General features: G+C 41.7%; 1 protein-coding gene across 5 annotated transcripts in view; it reads right to left on the bottom strand.

Annotated features, from left to right (window-relative positions):
- Window positions 1–1,147: 1,147 nt before the first annotated feature.
- tle2b (TLE family member 2, transcriptional corepressor b) overlaps window positions 1,148–19,131 on the bottom strand; it is a 101,890-nt gene continuing 83,906 nt past the window's right edge. For 4 of the 5 annotated variants that reach the window (XM_017304388.2, XM_008406949.3, XM_081606437.1 and 1 more), the window contains exons 11-21: window positions 18,305–18,358; window positions 15,557–15,724; window positions 15,033–15,192; window positions 14,284–14,453; window positions 13,770–13,846; window positions 11,409–11,658; window positions 10,592–10,839; window positions 9,948–10,095; window positions 8,502–8,652; window positions 8,299–8,375; window positions 1,148–5,438 (exon numbers count right to left, since the gene is read on the bottom strand). In XM_017304388.2, coding sequence (XP_017159877.1) covers window positions 5,331–5,438; window positions 8,299–8,375; window positions 8,502–8,652; window positions 9,948–10,095; window positions 10,592–10,839; window positions 11,409–11,658; window positions 13,770–13,846; window positions 14,284–14,453; window positions 15,033–15,192; window positions 15,557–15,724; window positions 18,305–18,358 — 1,611 coding nt within the window. In that variant the 3' untranslated portion in view covers window positions 1,148–5,330. The remainder of the gene's footprint in view (window positions 5,439–8,298; window positions 8,376–8,501; window positions 8,653–9,947; window positions 10,096–10,591; window positions 10,840–11,408; window positions 11,659–13,769; window positions 13,847–14,283; window positions 14,454–15,032; window positions 15,193–15,556; window positions 15,725–18,304; window positions 18,359–19,131) is intronic. The other variant, XM_008406950.3, reaches the window with a different exon arrangement.

Raw genomic sequence — 19,131 nt, 5'->3', positions numbered from 1 at the left:
GGAGATTGTCCTCTGACTTCATGTTTCTTTTAGAACATCGATTTGAGCATCTGCTTCTGAAAATCCAACAGTGTCCCGCTTTTTTTTTTGTTTTGTTTTGTTTTGTTGACCTTTGCCTGTGTTTGTGTGCTTGTGATGGAAGAAATTAAAATAATCGCACACTAGCGCAAGTTTTCCCAAGTCAGGCTTTTGGCAGATTTCATCTGGATGTTTCAAAGAAGGACAAAAAAAAAAATGGAAGCATTTGTTGCCTATTTGTTCAAACCCTACCAGTCAGAACAGCGTGTTCTCACAGCATGGTGTCAGAAAGCATCTTAGAAATATTTAGATGAGAAATGAAGGCTGCTGAAGGTGAAGGCGCGCTGCCTCCTCTCCTGTGATGACTGCGCTTCTCTCATTCAGAGGGATCACCGAGTTTCTCGACTGTCTGGAGGATCAGAGGTGAGGCGGGGGGGGGGGGGGGGATTGTCTTGGGATTTAAACACGCAGCATGAACTATCGTTCGTGGCGCTGCTGCTGTAAGATCTCAGACTTTCACGGTGAGGCTTGTGTTTAGAGTGTGTTGAGACTGAGGGGATCTGAACTCGTTACGATGATGCTCCAGAGGACGCTTTTCAGTGATCATGGAGAATGTTCCGCTGAGATGCTTTAAAGGTTTTTGATGACATCAGGGCCTGAAACAGATTGATCGTGATGAATCGATTATTGTAATGACTGTCAACCAATTTAGTAATTGATTAATCGTTAACTGGAGCATATAGAGTGTAAACCATGCCATTTGCTGAAGGAACACCACTCTCAGCAGTGTTGTGGCACAGAGAATATGTCCTTTTGTGTACAAGATGGAAAAACCTTTGCAAATATTTTCTACCCTGAACTACATGGGTTTAGTTCAACCTGGTTTAAATTCTGCACTAAAGGAAAATAAACCAAACCACAGCTGTGAGGCTAGATATGTAAAGCAAAAGCTTGCAGCCTTTTTGTCAGCAGTAATTAAACATATTTTTTAAAAAATGCTAAAAAAGGAAACTTGACTCATGTTAGCCTGCGAATGTACTTTAAACCTTGTTTAACGTAAAGATTTCAGCGTGGAACAAACTGTCGACATTTTTGTTAATTATTCAATGAAAAGACTGAATACCTGAAATGATGAGCACAAGTTTGGTTTATTCTTCACAGATAGCATTTGTTGTACAGCACAAGGAAAAAAAAACACATCAGGAGGGGAAGACAGTGCATTTAAAAAATAAAATAAAATTCCTTGGCTTTCCAAAACAGAAAAGTTAATATAAGCCATAAAAGAAAAAGTCTTTTTTTTTTTTTACACTGTCGAAACAGAAGCACAGGTGGGGCAGGGAAATGTTAATTCAAACAAAGTATCAAATACAATGTCCCAAATACTGACGCTAGACCACCATATGCATAGCCATTATACAGCATCGTTTTGAGTAGCATACAAGTTTGTGTACGTGAGAATCATTTATGGCTACCTGGGGCTTTTGGACAGAGAGGAAAAAAAGAAGAGAGGCAGGAAGCTGTACAGAACGTCTCTGACTCTGCAGAAGGCCCTCATGATTATGTTCAGGCTTCAGCGCTGCAGCTAAAAAAATCAGATAAACTTTTCTAACATTGGATACAAGTAAACAAAATTGCATACCGCCTTTATTATTTTCTGAAAAGAGGACCGTTAAGGATCGCCACTGTATAAAATATTTTTATTTATTTTTTCCTTTTGAGCAGCTCAGCTTTAGTGCAACAAGCATGCAGTGAAAGTGGAGCCTCCTTCATAGCAAATCTTTAGTGCCTGCTGAACACAGGCACGAATCAACAGAAGTAGGAGCTGAAAACAACATAAGGCTAAGAAATAGACTCGAGTACACTTACTACCACTTTTGAAAAGGGGGGGATAAAGAATAAACAACAAACAGTGGAGTTCTTGGTAGGTTTTCAATACATCCTACCTGTGTTCCCTTGATTATCTATCTCCATAAGTATGTATCCCCCTCTGAGCCCAAAACAAGCCACAGGCAACCCGAGTACATAAACATATTATACAGGACAAGCAATCACTAGTCATAAAAAAAAATAATGAAATGATGCAGTGAATTAATAGAAGAAATTGAAATTTGCCTTTTATTTCTAAACACAGGCTCTACAGAAACTGAGAGCGCTGACGCAGTTTTCTTATTTTGGAATATGTGAAGTGATATGGAAAGTAGAAAAGTCCAAATAAATATGTTTAATGCTCATTACCATACAAGTCTGTAGGCCAACTGTGGTTAGCTTTTAGCACGTACTGAAAACAGATCCGACGCGTCCACATTCAAAAGTTTCAGTTGCAGCTTCATGAAATCAAAAGAAAAAACTAGAGCTGTTAAAAATTTGCTAAAGTTGCTATAAAGGAGTGGTCGCGTCCCACAACCGTGTTCACCACTCAGTTCAGTTCATTTATTCTCTCATTCTGGTGGTACAGTAAAAGTAACATACAGCTGAGGCCTTTGCTACAAAAGAGACTGATGGACTGATGAAGCATGTTAGCATCAACATGCTTTAGCATCAACATGCTTCCTCAGCTCAGGGTGCTAACTATTGGGAAGTGATCAGGTGTCCAGCACAGTAAAAACCTCCAAACGGTTGACTTGTGAAGTGGTGTGTCTCCCTCTCAGTCCAACACGGAGGATTTTAGAGACTATGTAGAAAGCATGGCATATTTAAAACCCAAGTTGTCGAGTCTAAACAGCGCAACAGATTAAACTTATCTTTTGAAATGCAGTATAAAAACTGAGACGGATAAGCAGTTCTTCAAAAATATTAGCGTATGGTTAACATCACCCTCCACAATTATTGACACTTATAGAAATGAGTAAAAAATATCTTGGGATAAATTAATGTTTTACTGCAATAGTGTCAGTTTGCATTAACTGTTTTCAGCAGCTCTCTAGCAGTGACCATGACCCTTTTAACATTTCCCTCATTGTCTGTGGGCAAGATAATCATGGGTCTTTTGTCCCACTTCCAGTTGTTTTAAGCTTTTTAAGTATTGGTCTGACTGTAACTGTGGACAAGTTGAGATTAGTAGCAATTTCTGAAGCTATTTTATGACTTAATCACTCTTCCAATTAGGAAAGACGGGAAAATTAAAGTGAGACACGTGTACCAAATCTCAAGAGAACAGGACATTTGTGTCCCATCATATCAATAACCCAAGAAAACATAATTTGTATTAATTAAAATAAAAAATGTTAAAAGTATACAATGGGAAATGTTTCAGAGACGTTTATTGTAAGAGTTGGCAAGCACATTTTGATATTTTATTCCTGAATTAAGAAAAATAAAGGTTTTCAACACTTCAGTATACTACTATGATAAATAGTACATTTTAAAATGTTTTTTATACACTTTTACCAAGAGTGCCAATAAACATGGAGGGTGTTAGTCCTCATGTTGTGTCTGTGATACGAAGACAGATTATGTTGATTACAATGCATTTTCCACTGAAAACAGCAAAATCATACTTCCCATTACCTCAGATTTAGGCACCGGTGTCTATTCATGTAAAACTTAAATGTGAATATAATGCACATATAAAACATAACAGAATTTGATTAGCTTTGCATGTATAGAACAAAAGCTTTAATCTTAAAAAATAGTGAATATGCAACAGCTAATGAGCGAATAAGAGAAAGTTTGAAACGGCTTTATTGCTCAGCAGCATTTCAAATTTGTTTAAAAAGCGACGTGTGGGGGTCCTTTTGGTGCCAAGATTTTGCTCGGGCAAAGCCGCAGACTTCCTGCAATGCCACCTGTTGTCCCGGCAACCGCTTCAGACCATGGAAAAGTGGCAATTTATTTTCGCACAGTGGCATTTCCAAGGATCAAACAAACAAGATACAGCGTTTTAATTGGTGATCTTAGCTGGACACACTGTGCTGTGTGCAGATAACATGCAGCTGCGGTAGACCCCCTCTGTTTTCAGTCAGTGGACTTTGCCAACTTCACACTTAGTTTACAGACACAGGAGTGGTGCATTCATTTAGTTTATGGACGTGTTTAAAATGTTTACCCTCTACTTTAATGATAAGCAATGGCTTATAAAACAAGGTTTAATCAGAGCAGGTAAGCAGGGATGGAGATGAAGACGTGCAGAAATGAAAACAGCAACTAGTTGCATAAAATTTGAAAGGAATTGGATTAGTCACTGCTTAGTTAGCTACTGATGATGGTGTAATCGCGTGGTGTTAATTTGCCCTCCAGTGTGCCTCACAGTGAGCTTGGTTGTGCTGCTACTTCATCTAGCTGACAGCGCCTTTTAATGAGAGTGAGCGCGGCGCTGGATGTCAGGAGAACAATCCGGAGGAATTAGAGGCAACGGATCGGCTGATGTTCTCTGTTTGTGTCTCCGGGCCCTGGGAGAATCCCATCGACTCCCCTGCTCATTAGGCTGCTGCCTTTGTCAGACCAAAATAAAATAGATATTAGGCAGAAAGGCAGGAGAGTGGGGGGCGCTGGGATGAATGTTTAATTGGATGCTCGGCTCCTTGTGTGTTTTTCCTCCCCCCCACCCACCGTCTTACGTTTACCTCAATCGGCGGCGGGAGTCGGGGGGACGTATCGGAGCGTTTGTACTCTCGGCTCTGTGCGTCTTGAGCGGTTTTTTCGCGTCGGTTTATGTGGAAATCTGAAGCATCTCGCCGCGTCATCGTTCCCCGGCTCCTGACACCTCTCGCTGGGGAGATGGAGCTGCACCGTCAGCCTCATTAAGGCCTCCACTGTCTCGCTAATGAATCGATTGTGTGGTATCAGTGCTCCTGGCTGGCGCTCCCACCGTGCCGCTCCACGCCTCCTCTGGGGGCCTCCCTTCCACTGAGCTCTTAATCAGGAAACAGCCCTAATTACCCTACCTCCCCCCACCTCCCCGAACCCCCATTTAATGTCGCTTCCTTCTGCTCTATCGCTCTCTCTTACTCGTTTTTCCTCTCTTTCTCCTCACAACTTTATCTTTACACTCCACCGCCCTCTTCCCTTTGTCTTCCTTATCTTGCCGTTTCTCATTCTGTCTCTCCACTATCAGGCCTCATTCAACGAGCTTAGACTGGGTGGAGGAAGGGGAAGGTGAGGGGACATTTGGGAACAACTACAGCAGCTTATATTACAGCAAAACAAGAGGGCAGTGATGAAGTTTTAGGGCTGATGATTCGAGAAGATGAAGACGACGTTTGGCGGTGTTGAGAATCAAGTGGAGTTGATGCATAACTAAGAACAAAAACAAAAAAAGTGGAAAGAAATAAAAGCCTCTATCCATCCTATTGTTTCCCGTGTCCACTTATTCTTTAATACACCACTTCGTACACAGTGGCCTTCTTGTCCCCGGAGCCCGTCACTATGTACTTGTCATCTGGGGAGACGTCGCAGCTCAGCACAGACGAGGACTCCTTGGACTGCGAGTGGTTGAGAAGAATGTTGACAGATGGGGAGAAACCCAGAAAAGAGAGAGAGAAATGAGGAAAGAATTAAAATATGACTCAACGGTTAATCCTCCACCACACGAGACATATTTGCATTTCAAAACGGTCGGCAATTATCTCCAAACAAACTCCGCAGATCCTGGATGCCGACTTATTCGTCTGCTCCTTTCTAGAGAAATGCTGCCTCTCTGAGGGCAAGTCTAATGGCTTCCACGCACTGGCAAGACGTGCACCGCTTCCTTTTTCTCCCCCACCCTGTGCCAGAAAGTAGGACCTGTGCACCTGGTTTCAGATGATCTAAAACTGCTCCATCATCATTCATTCTCCCTCTATTCATCACAGGTTCTCATCCTCGTTCTCTCTCCCGCTCCTGTTGACTCTCTAAACTCCTCCGCCCTCTCCCGCTTACACGCGCAGCGGGGCTGTCAATCATCGGCGCACAGGGGAGAGACCATCTAACACAGGTTTCCTCATATTAGACCGAGACAGCAGGAAGCGGAAACAAGGGAAGTCCAGAAGGAAGAAATGCACTGACAGTTTAAAGGAACCAAAAGCAAAGACAAAATGGGGAAAACAAATAAACATTCAACCTAGATTGGTGAAATTTCTAAAAGTTGCTAAAAAGAGAGAATACTATAACATTTATTTGACGCAATGTGTTACATAGTTGTTTCCCATTAAATCAAATACATTTTAGTAAACAGACAAAAATGACAGAGTTAAGTCATCTAAGCTGAATGCTAAGCATAATGAGTATTTTCTGGTCCCTGCTAGCTGAGGAGTAAACACTCAAGGGAAAAAAAAAATAGTGCGGATCACACAAACCTGATGTCCAAACTAAAGTTTAGCTCCTTCAACTTTATAAAAACCACCACTTGCTAATGCAGGCTGACATTTCTGACCAGTTTTCTCTCATAAGTTTGCTCCGTGTTTAGCTCCATTCACCTTCCCATCAATAATGACCGACTGCATCATCACCATATGCTGAATTCAGGGGCTGTGCACAAAGCTTTACACCAGACAGCGACCTGCATGTAGGCTAACAAGTTTAAAATTTGTAAAAATCTGTCTGGTCTACGGCACTCTGGATAATAACGACCTAACTGTTTATAGTATTTGAGGAGGCTACTAAAGAACGAGAGTATGTGTGAACATTTACGTAGCAGCATCGTGTTTTGACTTTAATTGCAATCATTTACTTGTCAGTGTTTGGAAAGCAGAGCTGCTGAAACTAAATGCCTGCTGTATAACTTGCAGTACGTCCTGCATAGGAACAGAAGTCCCTCCCCCTGCTGGCGGACATGATAAGTGCAGCTTTCTGGTTCCTCAACTTCACTTCTCAACCTAGAAGGAAGCTTCCATCTTTTATGCATGTATGCATCGATTCCCGAATCAACATGTTCAGTCCAGGACATAAATTAGTCAGTATGTTGTTGTTTTTTTAATTGTTTGTGAAATGCTATCAGTTTTTATATTTATCACCCAGCATGTCACTGGTTTGACAAAATCTCTTGAAACGATAGATAAAACATAAACTAAAAGGTTTATGTTGTTTGCTGATCGCTTGTTTTACTGTCTGACATTCATTAAAAACAAAGGACAAAGTTCTTACAGGTAAATAATTTAATTTATCCTAAAAAACAAAACAAAGCAGTAATTTAGTGGTTATATAACATATCCTGTTAGCTTCTCCTGAAATGATTCACCATTATAAATGCTAAAAACAACACAAATAAAAAGAGAGCCTAATCAAAGACAAGTACCTCATTTAATAGGCACATATTGTTGCAACTTATTACACAACACAATCTCTAAATTGTGGAGAAAAGCAGAAAACAGAGCTTTGCAGCACAACCATGATACTTGGAGGATTGATAAAATGTACTCTGTGAATAATGTTGTGTTGCCAAGACTGAGCAAGAAATAAAAAAGGATGAAAAAAGAAATTTTAGGCACGATATGTAAAAGAAAGTTGCAACAAGGGCAGAGCGGAGGAAAAATTAAGATATGGTTCAAATAAATCTGGGGAAGATAAGAAAAAAAAAAAAAGAAATTCAAGGTTGGAAAAAAAAAAAGAGTAAAAACATGCAATCAGGAGATGAGTGTGGCTTTAAAGAGACGCAAGGAGACAGAAACAGAAAAAGACAGCATTAAGCAAGAAGGAGGAGGGGGAGGAGAGAGCAGCTCTGTGTAACATGCTGAAAGGAGGGAGCTGCTTGGCAGGAGCAACGTTTGGCATTTGGATAACAAAGCAAGATAGCCTGCCTTCTCCTCTCGGTCCATAGAGAGAGACAGGAGCCGCCAACCCTGCTGCCCACAGAAGATTACACAAATATGACAGCCACACTGCTAAACACACACACACACGCACCCCCACACACGCACACACACACACAGAATACTCGGCTTAAATGGATCTTCATCTCCCTTCTCTCATTTCATTCACACACAGATGTACTGGCTCAGCTAAAAATACTGCATCTCTGCATATGCGTGATTCACCATTAGCCTGGAATGGAACACCTGGACTAGGTGGAATTATGACATAGGGGTGCTGCTTCTGTGTGTGCGTGTGTGTTGAGGTTTGGCATCCTGCACCCTCTGATAAACCGGTAAAAGTCACCTTAGGTCAGCAATTTTCTTTTCGATTTAAAATGCTTCTCCATCTTTCTTTTGCTTGGAGGCTGAATAAAAATGTGTCACCAACAATCTAAACATATGAGCCATTCCCAAATCAAAAGTCCAAACACGAACATTTGGATTTGGATGTGCTGCGTATTGTTTTGCATCTAACTTGTGTAGAGGATAAACAGCCACAGAGCTCAACTCTCACCTGGAAAATGCTCGCTCCATATGGTGTCCTCCATGCGTTCAACAGATTGTCTTTTCCTGTGCTGACAAACCACTTTCCTGAAATAACAGGAACACACAGCGCAGCACGTTACCAGGAGTCCAGGGAGGACTGGTCTCCAAGTTGCTCTTGGAGGATACATAAATGCAGGATAAAAAAAAAAATGCTTATGCTTGTGCGCGTACCGCAGTATGCGAACTTGAGGGAGAGGACGCAGCTCTCGTGGAGGTGCAGCTGGTACTTGTCGGGTTTGGACACATGCAGCACTTCCACGTTGCTGCTCTCCATCCCCACAGCCAGCCACTCGCCTGTGGGACAGTAACCCAGGGAGAAGATCTGGGAAACAGGAGATGGAAGGGTTAGAGAAAGAGAAGATACAAGCTCAAAAGTTATTTGAATAGGTAATTGATGCAGATAGAGGAAGAAAAAAAGAAACAATCACTGTGTAATTTTTTGTTTAGTTTAAAGAAATTCACCAAGATATTAACTGGTGGCCTTAATGGATGTATTTCCATCAGGATTGGCCCTCACAGTAATCAGCTAGTAGTAAAATAAAACAAATATCATCCATTTGTCAATTAGTGAACACACCATTTTAAGACTGTGTGCTTCCAGAACATGCAGCTTAGATTAAGGAACCAAAAGGGTTTGGGCTACAATTTGCATCATGTAGCAGATCAATGATGGAACATGCAAGTTGAGTTTCGTGTTACAGTCCTGATTTATTTAGTTATAAATACAATCACAGTTTTGACCGATCCTCTTCATGTTGTTATCTGCATTAGATTCTGCTAATTATTATATTTGTAAGATCCTACAGACTGTGGAAGATCATTTGGTGCATCACAGACTCCTGCTGCTTCTGAAGCTCTCTGTGCTTATAATATCACTACGACACACTCATTTCAAAATCCCGTAAAGATTGCAGTGGTTAGGGTTTGTGATTTTCCCCTCAGGTGGGTCAACTTCAACCCCCTGTGAAAAACTTTCAGTTGATCGTGAGGCATAAAGAACATGAGTTTATTACAAAGCAAAAAAATACTGCATCTCTGCATAATTAAACTTTTGTAAAGGAGCAAAAGTTAAATTATGCCAGTTTCGTTATCATTCCCGTATTTCAAAATGAAGTCCAAAGAACCTAACATATGTAAGAAACTATTTCTAACAGCATTAATTGTGAATATCTGATCGAAAAGATACTTTAGGATTTGGTGACAAACAACCCAGCAGTCCTCAGGGTGAGCACGATAAATCCACACACATTTCAGACTTATTTTCTTCCAGGCAGTACAATACACTGTTCCACCTACCCAGCTCTTGAAAATACGCTCTTTCCTGGGCTACAGACTGCAACACAAATCCCACTCAGTTCCATCATTAAAAGTTGGAAAAGGGTTTGTTTTAAATAAACATTTTTTTTTTATCTTTTCTCACTCAAAACATTTATTTACACATGTGGAAAAGCTTTGCTTTAACCTTGCCATTCCCTAAGCAACACTTATTAAATAAACAGCACCTTCAAGGTGTTCATCTGAAAACTTCTGGCAATCAAATAACTTTGATTTTTTTCTTTCTAGTGCATTAATATATGTTTAAGTTGCTTTGTTTTCTTGTTGTTTTCTTTTTCTTACCTGTGAGGTGAAGTCGTGCTGCTGCAGCTGCCGGCCCTCTCTCAGGTCCCAGCAGCGGACCGTGTTGTCCAGGCCTCCCGTCCAGAGCTTGGTGCCATCATTGGAAATGTCGATGCAGCTTGCTCCGTCTGTGTGGCCCTGGAACTGCCTGCCAAGGACACACACACACAAGAGCTTCAGAGAAGAGAAACACACACACACACACACACACACACACACACACACACACACACCTGCAAATACGCAAATCCTGCAGACTCTGCTTTCTGTGCGTGTCTTTGCTTCTTTTCTGCTAGAGGTGTCAGAATGAATATATTTTATTCCCTCTTTCCCTGCAGCACTTACTGCCCTGAGCCCACCCACACATGATCCTTTTTTTTTTCCTGCCAGTCCTCGTGAGCCTTACCTCAGCACCTTCCCTCCCCCTTCTTCCTGTGTTTCTTTCTCTCCCGTCATGCCAAAGCTGGCTGTTTTAATCTCTTTATACCCCCTGTAGCAAGTTTATCCTTCATCTCTCTCCTTCTCCTATTACACTCCTTAAAGGTTATCTTCTTTTCCTTCATGCTTTTCTTACACTTCTCCCTCTTCCATGAATTTCAACAGCAGATCAAATCGAAATACTTTTAAACGTTTCTTGCTCCTACCTGACCAGCGTCTGGTTGTGCAGGTCCCAGACGACGATGTTGCCGTCGCTGCAGCAAGAGAAGCAGACCTTGTTGTCGGGGGAGATGGCCAGGGCATAGCAGGCCGGGGCGGACGACGTCAGCTCCGCCTTGATGCGGGGAGTCGGCGTGGCCAGATCCCAGATGGACAGCGTGCTGGCCTCGCCTCCGACGATCAGGGTCCGACCGTCGGGGAGGATTTTACAGGAGCGGATGTAGTTATCTCTGTTCTGATTTGAAAAGATAAGGAGAAAGGTTACCACCAAGAGCACAGAAAAGAAAATAGCTAAGTAACTCTTGTAGATGCCCTTGTAAAAATGTTTTACAATCTAACACATTTGCAGCTGGTTAATAAAAATATTTTGTGTCAAGGATGTTTTTTTCTTTCCAGTAAAATTTGAAAACTAATCCCAGATTTTTAATTTTAAGAAATTATCACGTTTTTTTTGCTGGTATGTGATTCCTTATATCAAATTACCATTTGAAGTGGCAATTAATATCGCTCTGTTAGTAATGTTGCTATCAGAAACACAACTACTAAAAAAGAAACACAAAAAATCTGATCACCGTTGCCTCTGTGCATCATGAACTGAGTTTGACCTGATTTTAAACTTTCCGTGAAAGTAGGGTTTTGCTTGACCTAGTTTATTAAATTTAATCATTTTTGGTCTCTCATCCAATAAATGTCTGAAATGTGATTTTATTGTATTTTTTGGAGGGGAGGGGAAGTGGTCGGGATAATTTAAGGATAATTTTCTGAAAGAGGTTTCCCCTTCACCCCTCATCCATCATGTCTCACCAGACAGTCCAGCTGGGCCATGGGGCTCTTGCTTCCCGGCTGGCTGATGTCCCACACCTTGACGCAGCCCTTGCCTCCGGTGTAGACGTGGCGTGTGGAGGTGCTGATTGTGACGGCGCACACCACCTCCCCGTGGCTCAGCGTGTGGATCTGACGGGCATGACGCGGGATGCCCGGGCCCAGCAGGGCGTCGGGGGGGAACGGCACCGGCTGCATCTGGCCGTCGGCGCTCACGTGGAACGAGTAGGCGCTGGGAAGAGGAGAGAGGAAAATAAAAAACTGAAAAACAGATTTTTCTTTTTTTTTGTTTTTTAGAATTTAAGATGCAAAGGAGAATGAAGGAAAAATGTACTAAAATGAAATCAATCAATGAGCGCACAAAAGCACAGCAACAATTAAATACACAAAATTCAATGAGAACCGCAGAAAGCTCACACATTGGTGTGAAAGTTGCAAAACTGTGTTTGTTCAAATTTGGGCAAATTACTGAGCTCAGAGCAGCTGTGGGCGCAAATGCATGATGGCAGATTGTATTACAGGCAGAGGCGGCGTGGCACCGCTAATGGCCGATCAATAGAGCAGTGGCTGGAAGCCAGGCCTGTTTTATGATTTCAAATTAGCAGCACAAAGATGAATTGCTGCTCTGTAAGACAAGAACAATATCAAAATAGCTGGATCTGCCAAACAACATAAAAAGTAAAAATGTGTGTGAGCACTGCAGGTCTTTCCGTCAGTGGCTGGACTTTAGGTAACACATTTACAGTCATGAGCAACTCCTTTCCTTAAAGATTTCTTGAATTTTGACTCATTATTTTTGTTTTCATTTTTGTGCAATTCGCCATACAACAGGACAAATTTGAATCTAACGGAAAACTTTGTTTCACTACATCAGGGAGATCTCACAATGTGTTTTTCATTAAACATTTAAAAACTGCGGAATATATTCCAAAGCAGAACTAAAGATGCGCCAGTCACCTGAAAACCTATCAGAGCTGGTTTTAATAATAAAACATCCAGCATGTTCTCCTCTGCTGAAGACAGTGATGAACAAAGAAAAATAGATATCTAAGCTCCTTTTTACATCAAAGCCCATGACATGAGAAGCTCGGGTAACAATAACACATTTTCACAAACCCGTTCTTCCTGACCATTCCTGGGTCCAGCAACACGTCTGCCAACAAGGTCAATCCAAACACATGCTACACATCAACCAATATAGGCATGCTTCCTATCCACATAACAAGCAAAAGCTCTTCTGACTTATGAAAACAATATTTCTACATCAACACCACCCATCTTCAACATGTGCTATAGACGCATATCCGGTAAAACACGCAGCAACGACAGCCTAACATGGTCCAATCTACATGCTGTGAAAAAAAGATTATCTTACCGAGCAAATCAGGTGAGTGATTTCACCTGATTTCAGGTGAAATCACTCAATCAGGTTTGTTCATATATTGTGCACAATACAGAGAGCTTGTTGGTCAGTCAATAATGAAGCAGTTCTGGGTGAAAGTTCTGCCAGGCAGAGACAACGCATAGGTTTTATACCAAGGTAAGGAATCCAAAACATGGGAGAGTCAGTCTGGTTCCCTTGCAGCTGCAGCAAAACAACTTCCAACCTGGTGTGTGTAGCCCAACAGGTTTCTCTCGGTGAAAGTTCACAGGCATTTAATACAACATGATCAGCAGATGTTAACTTGTAGTAATTTTCCATCATGCTACACAAACTACATGTCAGATTATCAAAACCGAAGCTCTGCTGTTTCGATCGACACCAGAATCACCAAACCATGTGCAAAACTCCCTGAACCAGCGGCCAAAGAAGACGGAAAACCACGGCTCATTTCACAAAGTCAAAAACATGAATTCAGTCCTACTTTTGCCGTTTCGTGGTCATAATCGATGTGAGAGTAAATATTTCCGCTCAGCTCCTGTGATCAGTTGTCCTTGCATCACACTAATGTGATTCCTCACTATTTTCTAAGCCACAAAAACATAACCTGACATTGTATGTTAGAATGTAATCCTCTTTCATCCAGATGACTGACAGTGTGCAGCAAAATGTGGAGGAAAGTGGCAACATTTTACATTCGCACTGCATGCAGCTGGATAAAAACCCTGGTCACTCCATGAATTTGTCACCTCGTTAAATACATAAACATCTGAAACGAATGTAGAGAAGAGAAAGCCCTCAAGTTTTAAAGAGTTAAATAAAAGTTGGTCTCAGCAATGGAAATCTAAAATACGCTGAATCGTGGGTTTGTGATTTAATCTAGGAGGACTTTTGTTTATGCTGCACGCAAACTGGGAGAAATATTACATGTAGGCTTGTAAATTGTGTAAGTATGTACTTACGGTTTTCCACCAGAGGAACCAGGGAGAGAGGAGGACAGGCCGGGAGCTCTTAGGTGAGACCGAGAGTCATACGCCACCTGGTTGGAAGAAATACAAGAATAAAATGCATCTTGACATGGATTTAAAGAACCGATTTACACATTGGCTTCACAACAATGGCAGAGCAAATGTGAATTGGCCCAATTCACTTCATTTGAACTCCTAGGTACTCGGGTGAATGATGCAACAGATAGACGTGACACAGATTACATGTAGGAATGTGAGAAGGTAAAACCTCCTGTCAGAGGCGGCCGACCTGAAACTTTGTCTTCCCTACAGATGTTTCTCTCTATGAAACTTGATTAAACATTGTAAACATGACAACTCTGAGTGCATAACGAATGCAGTGCGCTGATACAGACAATGCAGAGCCAATTCATCAAATATTTCAACAGTACCGGGACAGTCGGGAGGGCTGGATCTGAATCATAAATCAAACCTTGACAGAGAAGAATAATTTGGGCCTTTTGCTCACCATGGGGCTGCGGGAGTAGGCGCTGGCTGCGGCGCTGATCTGTGGAGAGAGAGTCAGAGCTCCTCCGAATCCCCCCGGGCTGGCCAGCTCCCCGTTCAGCCCTGCGTGGGACACCACGCCAAAATGAGCCGGGTATGAACCGGGGGGCACAGACATGGGACTGCGGAGAGCTGGGGAGGCAGGGAAAAGAGGAGGGAGCGGTTGAAGGAAGGGGGAACCATGTGCAGCACACATGGTTCATGAGTCACAGAGGGGCTGAGATGAACAGATTGCTTCTTCTTCGTACTGGCCTGGCAAAAGATCTCAGCTTCCATATACTAGACCGACATTTCCAAAACTTTAAAAGATTAAAACTAATTTTTTTTTAGTTGATTCAGTTAGAATGGCATAAATTAAATACTAAGAACTGGGGATATCAATGACACAATCACATTTAGAACAATAATGAAAATCAATAAAAGCTGAGGGGAAAGAGGGAGATGGGGGACAGAGACAGACTGGGTCCAAATCTAACCAAGGTCGCAACAGCTGAATCGAAAACTCCATTAAGTTTTAATTATGGTAAGTTTATTAACTTGTTCAGATATGTTTGAGAGATAACAGTTACGCGCCAAGTTTCCTCTCCAATTGATGAGATGAAGAAAATATTAGGTTTGTTCTTTTCCCTTAGTTTTGTGTGCAGCTATAACATGAAGGCAGAATTTATTTATTTATTTATTTTTATTTAACTTTTTAAATAAAATTCTCACCAAGTGGGTCTGCGCTTGTTGCAGCTTTGCTGACCAGACGAAGGCAGGAGGTGCTGGGGCCTGGAGCTCCGGGCGCTCCTGTTGATCCCGGGGTGAGAGCCTCACGATGGGATGGGGACGGAGTGCCAGACTTGGACAGCGGAGACTGGGACTTATCCATCTGTGGAGAAATCAAACAACCAGAATGACCAAAACATGTCTCCCTGTCTAGCACTGAAGCTCATCAACACTTTAAAAATATACTCCTTAGTTTTTAGGGTTTTTTTTAGATTTAGTCATAAAGCTACTGGAACAGTTTTACAACAGTAGTCAATAAAATTGTCTTTTATTAACACAAATGTCAATCATATATTTTATATATTAAATAATAATAATGAAGAACCAATGCAGACTAACTGAATACGTTTTCTTTTATCGTTAAAGTATTTAAAAAAAACAAAAAAACACTGGATATAACGTCTAGCATCCAACAACTATACAAACAAGCTGCAGTGCGTGCAGGAACTTTTTGTGTCATATTTTACCTGTGCAGAGTCCTTGGCCTTCCCTGGGGTGGGGCTGCGGGGGTTTGGCGTGGAAGGCGCTTCTCCTGCACTCGAGGAACCAGGCAGCTCTTTCCTCAGAGTCGGTGCCCGGTCCAGCCCGTTCCCATGGGGGGAGTGAGGCGGGCTGCCGGAGGGGGAGTTGGGCTCCTAAATGAACAAAGTAAGGTTGCAAAAACATTTAAAGCGTTTAAAGTTCACGTGTTATGATCTTTTTAATCAATGCTGATTTCTTGGAATTTTAACGTAAAATGCACTGGACATGAAGTTGACAAAACTAGCTGATTTACTTTGCAAAGTAAATGATTTTCTGTTAAAGATTAACAAAAATGTTTTTTTTTTTGTTTTGTTTTTTTCCCCATTATTGCTCTTGTTGCTGACAGTAAAACTGGGTGTGGTTCCACATAGCTAATTTACTCTCCCCAATTTGACCTCAGCAGTTTAACTGCACAACATAAGCAACGCAAAGTGGTTCAACATGTTTAGTAAAAACAATTCACTTGGTTCCAATCATTTTACCAGTCTGTGCAAGACCAGTCAAATTTAAAAGTTGTGCAACCGGACATTATAAAGTGCACAATTTATTTTGTTTTGACTAAAAGTCCAATTGAATGTGCAAAAGCTGAAAATAAAACAAAGTTTTACGCTATAGATATATCTGCAATAAATTATTGCATTCGCTGTTGTTTCTTTCTTTGGTAATTTTTCAATCTTGCTGCAGCCAGCAGCAGCTCTGTTGTTATGCCGTTTATACTGATCATCTTCCTACTTGGACCTTTAAATAGAGCGAGAGCTCAGGGGACATCACAAGAGAGAAGAGACTGTCACTGGCGTGGCTGCAGCAGGATGTGGACCTGGAGATAATGTTGTATGTTACAGATGCTTTCATCACCGGAGCCACCGTTGAGCCAGCGCTGCCTCCCCCGGAACAGAGCAGGCACATCTCTCACAGTGGGTCACAGTGATCAGCAGTCATTTTGTGCCACACGCACCGGCATGCATGCACACTTCAAACTACACTTTTAACCCACGCACAGGCACATTTATGTAAATGCGTGTGGAATCTCTACATTGCAAAGAAGTCCTTGCAAAAACAAGTATTTCTTTTTTGGTTCCGTAACCCACATTTGTCACTTTTTTTCTTCTTCTTCCTGTCGGCTTTTGTAGCAGTTTCTAAATCACACAAGAGACCAGTTCTGCTTTTGTTAGCAAAATCAAGTTACACAAGGCTTAGAGGAGAAATATTTTGGTACACAGCGTGAGGTATTAAAATAACTAAAATCTTCCAGGGGCATAAATGGCTTTGCATATATTAAACTAACCAGACTGTAGTTATCTAATGAGAGGAGGAGGAGGCGGAGAAGAAGGGGAGAGCGCTAAAGAAACGGAGAAAAAGAAGACAGCAGAGAGACGGAAGAACAGAAGCCTCGAGAGTGCAGACGGAGGACAAAAATACACTCCTAGGAGAAAGATTTGAGGCGATGGGGAAAGTATTTGTGAATGTATGTGTTGTGTCGGCATGTGGGCATGTGTGCGTGAACATGTTTCACAAGCAGGGAGCACAAACAGTGGCAGCTGATAATGAGCTTACACAAGAGTTCTCCCTATGTACAAGGAAACTGCAGCGGACAGCTGAGCGAGTAACGTACCTACTGACTCCTTTCACGTTCACATGCACACGGAGGATAAAAAGCAGAAAACCAGGCCAAATAAAAACTGCACATTTTAACTACTATGTGCAGAAAGGATGAAATTATCTGGTCGGTTCCTCTGCAACCAGCCTATACTCACCGTTTACCCCAAGGAATAAAAAATATTGTCGTCTACTTCCTTAATGAAAGTTTACCAGATTTTTATTTTTAGTTAAAACCTAAAAAACAATTTCGAAAATTTTTATTTGATGATAAAAACCAATTAATAACAATGACAAAAATACTGCATCTTGCTTGTCAAAGTCCAAGTGATCTCTGTATGTAAAAAGAAAACAGATAAAAGTATCCACTTCGGATCTGAAAATAGTAAGCAAACGGCCATTCAGACTACATTAGCATCCAATTAATTTTGAGTTATTTGCATTAAAACCTTTTTTACAGGTTGGAAAGATAACAAATCTTTAGTAATATTTGCCCTGAGTCAGAACTGCTAAAAAAAAGAAAACCTGTGAGTGATGCATTTTTTGAGTTAGGATTATTTTTTGTTATTTTTTGTAATGTTCAAACCATTTTGAGATGTTTAACCTTTTACGTGATATGGTTAACTTGTCTGCGACAGATTGGCGACCTGTCCAGGGTGTACCCCGCCTCTCGCCCGAAACGTTGGCTGGAGATAGGCACCAGCACCCCTCCCGACCCCACTGAGGGAAAAAGGGTGCAAGAAAATGGATGGATGGATGGATGGTTAACTTGTTTCAGTCTTAATTAGTGCAAGGAACAATGAAGCAACAGGCTTCTAAATGCTCAGTTTCACTCACTGACTGAATATCTGGCAAGCAGTGATGCTTGGGGTAAAGTACTAGAAATCTATTAAAGTTTTTGCACATGAAACAGCCATCTGCTGCAGCCAAAAATTGGTTTATGAGAGCAGCGAGAGCAAAGGAAAAAGAAAAAAAAAAATCAATGAACTGAAAATTTTTTTGCAAGTCTTGAAAGAGCTGATGGGAAGAGTGAGCTGATCATGCTGAGGCAGAGCCACTGCAAGCATGAGGTTGTCGATATTAGTGCAGCAACTTGCCTCATTGGAGACGTCCACCACAAGATTGTCCTCGCTTTTGTCTCCATCACTGTCCTGCAGAGAGAAGGACAACACGGGAACGTTATTATTTCTTCGACAAACGCGGTACAGTAAACCATACTTATAAATAAAGAGCCTTAATAAAGAAAGACATGCACAGTTGCTCAAGTGCATACACGGATCAATAAATCAATATTCCTGGCTGCTTTTTGCTTCCTCTCACCGTCTGTCCTCCATGCAACATTAAACGCAGAGATACTGTACCTTATGATCTCACCAAGCATCGCCCCTATGCAAACTCTGTTTTTTAATCTCTTACAATCTGCAGTCACACACTCTTTCAGCTCTGCACCATCCAAGCCACATTTTTAGCTTTTCGTCCGGCCATTTCCCTCTCTCTCACTTTATCCCTCTCTCTTTCCTGAAGTGAGAACGATGGCACTTAGTCACCATGGCAACAACGCTTTGATGTGATCGTGCTCTGATATTTCTATTGACATCAGTACCTAAATATGCAGAGCCCAAACAAGACAAGTCATTTAGTCTATTCCTGGAACAAAAACAAGCCGCCGGATGGACATACGGCCAAGGTGAAGCGGTTTTAAAAAGACGGAGAAAAATCCGGAGGTCCAACGGGCGAACTGAGAGAAATAAGTGGTGAAATATGTCTCGACAGATAGAACGAGAGGAAAGACGTTTGGAGAGCTGAAACTATCCCTGCTTGTTTCACGCTAATGGGAAAGATTTAGGTTGCTGTTGTTGATGCTGAACTGATTTTCCTGGAGGCAGTCTTCTCTAGACAAACTCCTTGTGTCAATCAATCTCAC

This window comes from Poecilia reticulata, chromosome 4 (genome assembly GCF_904066995.2).
Source record: "Poecilia reticulata chromosome 4, P_reticulata-male-v2, whole genome shotgun sequence".
Classification (NCBI taxonomy): Eukaryota; Metazoa; Chordata; class Actinopteri; order Cyprinodontiformes; family Poeciliidae; genus Poecilia; species Poecilia reticulata.
Note: the sequence above shows the minus strand (reverse complement) of the source record. Positions and strands in the feature narration are given on the sequence as shown.